The 12034-nt window shown below is 41.4% G+C and overlaps 1 protein-coding gene across 3 annotated transcripts in view; it reads left to right on the top strand.

Moving 5' to 3' along the window:
* The window catches only part of LOC149932373 (uncharacterized), a 54157-nt gene extending 45634 nt beyond the window's left edge, over positions 1-8523 (top strand). Inside the window, exons 2-8 of one of the 3 annotated variants that reach the window (XM_090156366.1) lie at positions 3504-3724; positions 3868-4006; positions 4072-4227; positions 4296-4445; positions 4510-4839; positions 5603-5818; positions 5894-8523. In XM_090156366.1, coding sequence (XP_090012492.1) covers positions 3504-3724; positions 3868-4006; positions 4072-4227; positions 4296-4445; positions 4510-4839; positions 5603-5818; positions 5894-6267 — 1586 coding nt within the window. In that variant the 3' untranslated portion in view covers positions 6268-8523. Of the gene's footprint in view, positions 1-3491; positions 3725-3867; positions 4007-4071; positions 4228-4295; positions 4446-4509; positions 4840-5602; positions 5819-5893 lie in introns of all 3 variants that reach the window. The other 2 variants (XM_090156365.1, XM_090156364.1) reach the window with 2 other exon arrangements.
* Positions 8524-12034: the final 3511 nt, after the last annotated feature.

The raw sequence follows: 12034 nt of genomic DNA, 5'->3' as shown, positions 1-12034 counted from the left end.
GGTAGTCTTACCCCTTAATATTTCAAATCATAGCGACGTAATACGTCGCAACTAAGCCCCGCCTTGAAGCTACGAATATTGAAGGGCTCGTTCAATTTCGCACGCGCTTTCTGAAAAAAATGCGCGCGCTGTCAACTTCAGCCTTACAAATAAAACTAACATAAACATGTGACTATTTTATTCAGTAATTCGCGTAGGGGGGGGGGGATAGAGAACGGCATTTATTGAAGCGCTTATCTTTATCTTCTTAATAAATCTCTACGTTTACGAGTATATTTTGTACATTTTGCTTGATATAAAAATATAAAAATTAGATGTCGCTTCGGCAAACAATCGCGAAATAAACGTATTAAATTTAATTAAGTCAGTTTGACGAGTGAATAGCCTTAATTAATGTTTGGGCGGTATATTAGGCGCTCCCCGCAAAACCCCCAATCGCGGTTCTTTCTGTTTCCTTTCCCCGGTTTCATCTCCGCCCCTCGCAACCCACTTTTGCGGCGGAGGTTCCCGCCTAGGATGTGTCATTTCCGGCGTGGCAAGGAGGAAATTGTCTTAGTCCATAAAGGATAGCCAGAGAGATATCCCCCGAATGTCCTCTTCTCTACTCAACAATTCCTCTCCACCTAATGCTTTTAATACTCTTCACGCTCAAGGGAATAAAATAACTAATATATATATATATATATATATATAATGGAGATTCGACGCTAGACACTCGAAAGCGCCGTGGAAAGCGTGAAATAGGGTAAAAACTGCATGCCTTACTGCTATCCTTTGGAAACGGCGTGGAATATAGGGAAACAGCAGAGATAAACGGGAAGGATCATTTCGCGAAAGAATTGGAGAATGGGGGAGACGAGCTCACTCCGTTTTTTATAGAGATGTGACGAGGCAGGTTTAGCCTATATTCAGTTTTGCGGCGTTTTTAGATAAGGAAATTACTAAAATTAGAGGATGAGATCGTAGAGTAACATACTATATTGAATCTCGTTAACTTTTCTGATAAAGTTAATTATTCCGACAAATGTCTCTGGGCGAGGACGGCTGAGTTTACGCGGGAGAAATCGATTTGTTTCAGGTGTTTCCAGTCGTTTAAAATAGCCATCCAGAAATGGAACCCTTCCCCAATTTCGTATTAATCCAAATGATCCTGTAGAATGAATCAATTCGCGAAGGGAATCACTAATATACAGGGTGTTTCAAAAGGTTATGAACAAATTTTAAGGAGTTGTAAGGCGTGAGTTGAGAAGTATGCTGATTTTTTCCCCACTTTCCTACGATGCAGTGGCGTAGGAACGGGGGGTACAGGGGTACAATGTACCCCCCACCCTTGAAATTGGAAAGGGGCGCCAAAGGGGTATGAAAAGGCGCCAAATTGTTTTAGAAGGGGTGCAAAAAGGATACTGATGAGATGGCGCCAAAGTTAGCATCCAAGCTGTACCGCCCTTAATCTAAAACGTTCCTACGCGTCTGATACGATGAGTTAAAAGAGCGCCAGAGAGCTTCAAATTGTGGCCTACTAGTCCCTGGAAGTAGGCTGCAACAAGCGCAAAACCAAGCAGCAGGGAAACGCGAACATTAAGGTTTGGGTTCGTGTGATATTTAAAAAAGGATTTTGTAAACAAATCGAGGTGACCAGAGTAAAAACGTAAACTTAAACCGTATTTAAAGTCCCTGCTGCTTGGTTTTGCGCTTTTTTGCAGCCTACTTCCAGGGGCTAGTAGGTTACACTTTGAAGCTTTCTGGTGCTCTTTTAACTCATCGTAGGAAAATGGGGAAAAAACAGGCATACTTCTCAACTCACCCCCTACAACTACTTAACATTTTTGCATAACCTTTTGAAACACCCTGTATAATATCCGCCTATACAGGGAAATTCGCACTGTTATTAAGAACATATATTTAATAGTGATGTGAATTTACCGGTAAATTTACCATTAACTTTTTATTTAATCAAAATAATGGTTTGATGTCACAATAATTATTAAAATAGTATTTTAATTTTACCATAGCCTTAGGTTACATTAAACTTAGATAAACTTCCTAGATAACCCCTTAGAAATACATTTAAATGTATGGAACGTAAAATCACAGTGCCGGGAATTCGGAGTCTTTAACAGGAAAATGATTTGGTTTTCTGGTCCAATGTAAAATGTAATTGTTTCTTCTTTTATTTGAAGTTTAACAAAACATTTTTGGGTGTTTTTTGCTTTATGAAAGTAATTGGTAAATTTACCGGTAAAACCACTCGGTAAATTTACCGTAATTTTACCATTACCGGTAAATTTAAGGGCTCACATCTCTAATATTTATAGAAGAAAATGGTAAAGGTTTACTTGACTAACTGGCTACGGTTAACTAGAAAACCGTTAAGCCGACGAACAAATTGGAATTAAGACGTGACTTTTTACGGAGGAAAACTCCTAAGTAGGCCTTGATGTACGATCCCCGCCTAAACCCAATTAAGCGGGCCGGCATTTCTCGTTACGATTTTTTCGCGAAGGAAAATATAATAACAATAATAAGAGGTTCCCGAAAAGAAGGGCTTTTATGTCTCTCGGCCTAAATTGGCTCGCTGCACTCTCTTTCCAGAGTGAACGGAGTCGGGCCTAATTTTCCCCTACAGGCGCGCATCGGACAATAGACTCATTTAGCCCGATGAAGGCGAATTTACGAGCGTGGATAATCGGCCGCTGAAAGGAACGAGGATAAAAAATACAAAAAGAATGAAAGCGTCAGAAAGCGACGCTGTCGCTGAGAATCGCGTGTGCCTGGCAAATTGGTCGTCAAATTAACCGCCATGAAAAGAAAAAAGAAAATAATCAACCTGCAAAAATTTATATTTATGGCGTAAGATGCCGAAGTTTTGGTCAAGTAGAACGCCGAAATGTTTTCGACTTTTTAGGAAATTACATTATCCGATATTAAAAATCGTATCAAGTTATGTCCATAAAGATAATTGAATCTAGGAGCAACAAACACAGCACCCTACTAAAGGAGAACGCAACCCGTCAAGAGTCGTGCATTTTCTCGCGTACATTTTTCATTGGTTAGACGCTTTAGCGCCTGCTGCCGTTGGAAGGGGAACATTCGGAAATTGTCTTCCCCCTTTCCGTAAAACGTTCCGCGTAAAGGCTCGTTCAATGAAATTTGTACACAGCTCTGCGTTAGCGTGTTTTAAGGCTAGCTGCGTTCTACTTGTGTTTGTTGCTCCTAGGTTGAATAGAGTTTATTAAGCTTACCTACATTACCTAGGCATCCTGTACTCTATATGTATTCTTTGAATTTCGTAACTTTTGGTGGTGGATAATATTCTGTTCTTTGACCAAAAACATCTATTTTTCTTTTATCTTCCTTTTTGGTCTCTGTTCCTCTTCCTCCCGCTGCTGCCACCCGTCCTTTCGCTCTCTAACACAATGTCCGCCGGGTCCTTTCCTCGTTCTTCGCGATATAACCACGTGTCCCTGTTGTATCAATGGCTCACTGGGCAGCTCTGTTATCAGGGATCCTGCGCACCTTCCAAGTGCACGCCTGCGACGGCGACGACCTGATCATCGAGTGTTACCCCAACACCATCATCAACATCAACTTGGCCCAATACGGCCGGCAAGTGCCGTCGCACCAGCTTTGTCCGCCGGTAACCCCCAACGCGGGCATGGGCGCCGACGACCATTTCTTTGCCGAGAACGACACCACTAACTGCGTCGCCAACGAAACCCTAAGAGTAAGTTGATTTCTATAAAAGCCGTTAAGCCGTCGAGGTCCCCTAACCGTCAAACTAAAGATCTAGACTGAAGGGATGTCGGTTTAACGAGCAACCAAATAAAAATCTCGATATTGGGAGCTCATGTTAATGACTTCTTTCAGTACACTATTTTGCAAACGGTCGAAGGGGCCTGTCGAGAGCAGAGGACGTGCAAAGTCAGGACGTCACCCGATTCCTTCGGAGGAGATCCTTGTCCGGGAGTCAGAAAGTACGCGGAGGTAGCCTACAAGTGTAGACCCAGTAAGTAAATCTGATCTTCATTTCTGGGTAACACCTCGTGTTGAATCCCGTCCCGTTCTTGGTAGATTCCTTTCACAATAAAATAGTGTGCGAGGGTGAGCGGCTAATACTGAGATGTGCCAAAGCTCAGAGGATCGTCATTTACTCGGCCGCTTTTGGCGGAACTCACTACGAAGTGGACAACAGCTACTGTCCCAACCCCGAAGGAGTCAAAGGAGAAGGTAAGAAATAGCATTTAGGGTACGGTTTTGACTTATTTCAAAGATGTTTTTCTTTGGAATTGCCGAAGAAGATTGCCAGGTCAGCTACGCCACTGAGACGGTGATGAGCAGTTGCCACGGGAAAAGGAAATGTTCAGTGGGAGCTGATTTGGGAACGTTTGGCAGCCCAGGATGTCCGAAAGGAGTTAGACTACACCTCAAAGTTGTCTACACTTGCGGTAATTGTTAACATTCATCGGATCTTTCTTTATAACGAGGTGGTAATTCGTATGTCGCAATTAGTTCCGAAAGAAATTCTGAAAGAGTTGGACCTGGGCAAAGGAGGCTCCTCTCTATCGAGTGATTTCGGCGACGAAACCAAAGAGCAGTCAGAGTCGGACGGAGACTACCCGGCGCTGGTCGACGAGAACCAGTCTTTGGTGCCATCGTCCACCTATTCCACCCACGGTGGCACGTCCGAAATTCAGCCACCTCTTCCGCCGGTTTTACCCCCGGGCTTCCAGCCACCGAAGAAGGCCACTGATTTGGAGTACGGAGGGCCGACTGACAGCAAAGCGGGCACCGTCCATTCGAAAGTCAGCCACATTTTTCCATCGACTACAAAAACTCCGGGTAAATAGCCTCGTATCTAGACATTTTCAATAAGTAGAATCAGAAGTAAATGAACCGTAGTTATCGGAATAGCGCTAAGAATCGGAGGGTGTTTTTCTTATGAAAATGATGAGAAAATCGAGTTAAATAAAAGCTTATTTCCATCCCCGTCTTTTGACGCGATAAATTGCACTTGGAAATTGTGGTATAGCTATTTCTTTGTTTTTATGAAATCATTTTTTATACAAAAACCTTTTTTTCGGCCTAGGAGCGCGCAAAATTTTAAATTTGTGGTCAAAATGTAACTTCATAAGGAAAACGCCTCCAACATGGGGAGTATAGCAGTCTGATAACTTCGGTTAATTTACTTCTGGTAGAATTGATATAAGACCCAAAGCGAGTTCAATTAATCGCGGGTTTGTGATGCTAATCAAATTTCAATAGCGTGGCAAACTAAATCACGAAATGAGATATTGCGGGATGAGAGTTGAAATGAAAAGAAAACCAGTTCTCACAAAGTGTCGGAGAGGGATATCTAGTGTAATTAAAATAAAGGAAAGGCGCCGGGTTTTATAGAGTAATTAAAAAAGGCACGAATGAACGGGGAAGTGATGAATTAATTATTTTTAACGAGAGCTTCCTCGTACGCCCGATAGCTTAACGGTGTATTATATTTCAAGTTCGAGGACACGACGCCGCGCCGTTTCCTCGAACGTAACCAGTTCCTCCTCTCGGATATAAAGCTTGTTTTTCTCATTGTCAACGCCGTTCTTCTTTGTCGCAGGGGAATCGAGAGACTCATTGGGGTCAGTGGGTGGGACGAGCTCGACTAGCGGCGGCGCGAGCCTGGACGGCAGAGCCAGACTGAAGCCCACAATCAAAACAGACATGCAGAGCGACGAGAACCTCGACGGAGAGCTGTCCGACTCCAACTGTACCGAAGAGCAAAGGGTCATCGGTTTCATCACGGAGTGGGTTAAGGCTTTCAACTACGTTAAAAGTAAGTACCATCCGTTAGTCCTATCCAATTAAACGTAAATTCGAGTCAGTAACGAAACCTCCGCGTTGGTTTCAGAAAACAAGGAAAAGTTCATTTTGTACCTGACAGTAAGCCTCTCAGCCGGTCTGGTGGCGTTTCTCATAGTCCTAGCGGGGCGTCTCTACATTCAAAAGCGACGCGACCGCCCTCGAGCGTCGAAAATGCGAATCTCGGAACCATTGACGTCGCCTTACGGGGGCGACGACATGGCCGAGCTGGACGCGGCCTTCGAAGCCACCGAACGTTTGACGACGACCGCCTTAACGGGCACCAGTCCCCTCTCCGGGTCGGGTTGCGAGCCCGAAGTGGTCCGGTACACGAACAGTAGGAATACCATGAGACGCCAGGACAGCGACACGCATCCCAGGGCCCCGGTGGCTCGAAACATGAACAATTACTACTACAGTTAGTGCGTGACGGTACTTGTCCTCTCTGCGGGCAAAGTAAGACGCGAATGACCGGGCCGGGACTCAAAGCACCCGTCAAAGTAATTTCTATAGAAGTGCTAGTTATAGGTACAAATCGCGCGCGTTTCGCCGTCACTTCTTTCAGTGTTCTCGTTTAATACTAGGGGCCCTCGTGATAGTCAGGCACCCCCCAAAAAATATATAAAAAACGCGCAATGTCGTTCAATTTCTCCGTAAGCGAGAATAAGCAGCGTGAGTCACGATTGGAGCTCAAGAAAATGACGAAACAGACAAAAGACCAAAAGAGAGTTTTTTTTTGTAGAAATTTTTTAATGTCGCTCTGAAATGATCGTACGATGTTTGTGTACAAAATGCGAAGATTCCACGTGAACTGGTCAAATACGAACGGAATCGACCGGTTTTTTAAAATAGTTTTTACCGAAGAGTTTTATCTGTGGATCTTTTTATTGGGCGCCTATTTTCCAGACGAAGCTAAAGAGAAGAAACTATGTCCAAACATTTATTATTTAAGTGTCAAATTCTGGTACGACAAAATGAACGCGGTACGACATCGGGAGAACTCGTTCGTCTTAATCCTATAATTAGATAAGAAATACTCGTTTTAAAAGTCTAAAGACAGAGAGGAAGATAATTTGTGCCATAACCTAGTTTCTTTTTATTTTTGTCTAGCGGATTATAATAAAGGACTAATTTATTCGTTTTAACAAAGATATACGACGGAGTTTTTTTAATTAAAGGGGGAAGAATTAATTTCGTAAGAAAAAAGAAATACAATAAAAACGTAATCGAGGAAAATATGAAGAAATTAATTATTATTTTTATCCTTAGAAATTCGGTGCTTTTTTTAAATTGTATAAATACAGTAAAATTAATTATGTTTCGGAATTTTGCAATCATCACACATCTAGTCAGACTAACGTTGAATTCTAAAGAACTAACTGAATCGGATATAGAAAATGAGCGTCTATCTATAATTCTAAAGGCTAAAATATATATTCAAAATTATATATCGTCACAATATCGTAGTTATACTTGTAGCGTAAACCAAGACTTAATTATACAGATCAATTAGCAACCAAATTGGAACGGAAAGCGTTTGAAAGTTTTGGAACGGAAGGGCGATGCCCTTATTTCCAAATCATTAATGGTTTATCCACATTATAACGATGGTATTGATGCCGTACTTACTTCAAACAACGCTATAAACCACGTACCCTCTGATCTTAATACAACAGAAAATGCTTTTGAGCATTATATTACACAACCACGATCAAACCGAACGATAATTATGAAATAATAAAATTTAGAAGCTGGGAAACCGCGTAACATATCAGTAAAATTTAGAATTTAAATATATCATAAATAAGTAAATTTTTTTTGTCTTATAGAACGTAAATTATTACGGAAAAATATATTTGAATCGCCAAAAATGTTAAATTGAAGTTAATTCTAACCTAACTTTGTACGTTTCACCAAAAAATATATTTTTCATTAAAGGCCTATACTTAAAATGAATTTATGGATAAACAAATCCCCGAAGTTCATAAAGAAAAACACTATACCGGCCTTACCGGGAACAAAATATGGAACCATACAAAAAATAAACAAAGTTCGGCTGCCCGATATACCAAACACAATTGTAAAAATTATATAAAAATGACTATTAAATAAAAGCAAAAAATGAGTGATTGGACTATATCCTAAATTCCCGTATATCGTATGTTAACATATCCCACGATTGTACACGCATTTTATAAAATGGAATCGCGAACCCGAAAGTACATTGGGTTCCCTTCCTCAATTCAAATTTGAAAATATCTACGGAGATAAACAACCCAAAAATATTAGACGCACTGTTTTCTGTTATGGGATTTAAAACATTTAAGCATTAACTAACCTTTCCTGAAAGACACGCTTTCGTAAGTTTTAACCTATAGTAGGGAACGCGTATCTAAAGAGCCTAACCACAGTAAGAAACTAACGATGAAATTTCAATAAAATATATATACAATTTTTGGACATTGGACGTTACGAGGATAAATATTAATAAAAAAGGGTTAAAGAATATTCCCCCAAAATGTTTTCTATAAAATTTATTCGTCTAAAACACACGTTTTTGCTCAGGTTTTTAAACAAAAATATCACGAATGATAAAAAAGAAATGGATATAAAAATATATATCACTATTTGTAATCATTGGGTAAAAAAATACAATGTTTGTTTATGTGGAAGGAAACTAAGTCGTTATGATTGTATATTTATTGCAAAAACAGAGGTGAACAAAAAAGATTAAAAACCTCCCCCCAAAAATTTCAATTGAATGAAAAGTAAAAATAAAAGAAATCTAGTTCTAAAACTGTGTGGTTCTTTTTTCGTCATTACTGATTCGTGTTTCGAGTGTATCGCGTTCAGTGCGGGTCTAATATTGATTATTAGCGTACTTTGTCCGCACCACCTAATTAAGGGGAGTTAAACAAGATGGGAGTAGAGAGAGATGTAAAGATAGAGGTACCGTGGGAAACGACAGAGGGACCATTACACCCCCGAGTGCCGAAGGAGTCTTCCTCGAGAGAACCAAAGATGCCCTTGGCGCGAGTAAGCGCATCGTTCCGTTAAAAATGATATTGGCTAAAGGAGTAATCCTTATTGATTGACGAAAACTCCCCCGTTGGCATCCTACTCCTTCGTACAATCCCGCATCCGGCCATAATTTTATTTTCTCTCGACTATCGTAAAAGCCATTACTTTACTATTTTAAATTCAGAGTTTTGCGGAAGCGAAAGAAACGAGCTTATAGGAAATGTTTATAAAACTCCACTTTGTTAGAAGTTTCGACTTTGTTTACGGCAAAGAGGTACTTATAGTCTTTAATTGAGCAATAGCGAGTTGAGTTTCGGGGAGAAGAAGGTTGTTTTAATCCCGTCATAAGACGTCGGAGAGCTCTTTTCTCGCGCGCATCGATTCGCTCTTTCGCCCGTTTCTCACTCATTACACATACGCCGATCGGAGCGGCATTTTCGTGTCAGGCTGGAAAGAGATCGGCCGCTACCAGCTGGCGCTATTTACCGGGTCAGGCTTCTCCTTTCTCTCGGGACGCGCGAATTCCGCGAAAAAGGAGCCTTATAACGTAACATTAAGCCGCGATAAAGAAGGAGAACTTTCCGGTCAACCCAGAACCCCCGCGCTTCCCTCCGCCTCCGTGAGATGGTGACAGCTGGCCAGCGCTCGTATTACGCGGTAGCCGCTCCGGATGGCAAGTTTGCCCTCTTTTGCGTATATTTCGCTGGAGGAGACCCAAACCCGGCACTTCCTTACGAGAAGAAGCTGGCTCGGCTGAGAATGACGGATCGTATTCTTCGCGGGAGTAAAGGAGGATCCATTTATTCAGAAAAATGTCCCTCAGGGTTTCGTCATCAAATAAACGACTGGATATTACCGAGAACGAAAGGGAGAAGGGCGAGAGGGGATCAATTACCCGCGAAACATCATACTCCGAGCCACCACCAACCTACACCGGACAGCTTTCCAAAATCAAAATGATTCATTTTAAGAGTAAAGAGGTCGGAATCCTTTTGAGAAAACGCTCCTCCGTGTGGGCGACAATAAGGAGTCACAAGCACGTAGACATAGAAAATCTAAGGGGGGGGGACGGGTTATAACACAACCAGATGAAATCGCGAGCGCAGCGAGCGCGAAATTTTTCGTTAGCAATAACGCATATTTAAAGTAATAATAATAATAATAATAATCAGCTAGGCTAATACCCAAGGCACCACCTTAGGCCTAAGTCATCGAGCGACTTTTAAAGCCTTTTAATTCAGGTGGCCGGGTTACAATGCGTAGGAGGGTGGTGGCAAGCCCTGCATGTCACGCGTTCGAGCCAACAGCTCCCTACACTAACTATTACCGTTAACCTCAACAAGTTTTTGTGGAAGGGGAAACCGAAGATCTCGGGGGAAAACCCCTTAAACCAGTGGGGAGAGAACTTGCAAACTCAACGCAGGAGTTGTTCCGAGTGTTCACCCAGTGCCACAAGCTGGGATCGAACCCGGCTCCTCTTGCTGCGAGGCGAAAGTGCTAACCACTCCGCCACCCCACTGGCTAGACTCGGGACGAGTGACAATGACATTTCCGCACGTGTATCAAACGAAGTTTTTTAATATTTAAATTCAGTTTTACGTCTTATACTGTTTATTTCTTAACGTTGCGCACCTTTCGTAAGGAAGGAATCGAGTCCTAAGGGGGGGGGTTTGAACCCCCTAAACCCCCCCTTATATACGTCCTTGAGGAGTCAGGACCCTTATACGAACACGTAACCCTGAGCATCTCGTTTAATAGGTTTATAGAAAAGCTACTCGTTAATTAATGGACAAAATATAACTGAGTTTATACTGGGTGACCACTAAAAAATTTCCAGGTCGCACAGAGTGTGTAGGGGGAACACTATGAAAATGTCGATGACCTTGAACCATGTCTTCAAGGTCATCCAAACATTATCTCGAGAACCGTAAGTGTTATAAAGTTGGTTCCAATTAGAAAAGTATTCCCTGTCTGTCACGTGTTAAGTCTAAATAGCTTGAACCCGATTGGATTTGACCAATAGGTAGTCGAGAAAAGTTTTACTAAAATCACGGTTTATAGAATCTACACGAGGTTGGGGCGCTTGGGATATGGGAGGGTCCACTTTCTGGCTACTCCCGCGTTTAGAAGTTTGAAATTAGGCTAAGGCGCCGAAAGCGTCATCTGTCGAAAACTAGTGTTTTCATTTTACTAGATGCTTCATATTTAACTAAGGTAAATATATTGTTTATACTAATTCTTTATTTTTCATATTATTTAATCCTAAAACACCTAATAATTTTCGAAATTCTATTTTGGAATGTGTTTTAAGCTTCCTTTTAAAAATATGATATTATTATTAGGCCTTAGCGTATATAGGCACGTTGATTTTGTTCTCTATAATCTTGGTTTTAAATTAAAAATTTAAAATATATAAATTAAATAAAAAACAGGTGAAGCTTTTGTGGTATTTATATTTCAAAATAATTTTTAACAAATTGTATATAAAGTACATTAGTACTCTTTATAACATACAGGTGGCGCATACATAGCCAAGTCTGGAACAGGGTTGGCAGGCAGTAGAAAATAGGGGGACCTAATCGCTAGCATGTGTAGATTCTATAAACCGTGCTAAAATCTTGGAGGAATAAAACCAGTATACAGGAGTTGCGGAGAGCTGCGAAATCGGTTTCGTCAGTGACCGTGAACTCGCGCGAGACGGAGGGGTTCAAACGCGACTAGCGCCAACTGCATACGGAATTTTGCAACTATTCTCATTTTATAGCATTGTTTTCGCGTCGTCTGGTTTGTTTTGAAACATTTCTAAATTCCTTGCGCCTTTTTCCAAAATGACTCGTATTTGTTTGGAGGAATAAAACAAACCAGATGAAGCGAAAACAATGCTATAAAATGAGAATAGTTGCAAAATTCCGAATGCAGTTGGCGCTAGTCGCGTTTGAACCCCTCCGTCTCGCGCGAGTTCACGGTCACTGACGAAACCGATTTCGCAGCACTCCGCAACTCCTGTATACTTGTTTTATTCCTCCAAGCTAAAATCACAAAGATCGTAATAGGGAAAATTGCAAGAAAGCGCTAATTACTCGAAAACAAGTCGTGTTACATTATCGAAATTTGCTAGACAAACTCACCATGGTGGGATTCTTTAAAGATTGTAAGATTGGATGACCTT

Source organism: Leiobunum rupestre, chromosome 8 (assembly GCF_980474605.1).
Source record: "Leiobunum rupestre chromosome 8, qqLeiRupe1.1.hap1, whole genome shotgun sequence".
Lineage (NCBI taxonomy): Eukaryota > Metazoa > Arthropoda > Arachnida > Opiliones > Sclerosomatidae > Leiobunum > Leiobunum rupestre.
This window is presented reverse-complemented; position numbering and strand designations above follow the sequence as displayed.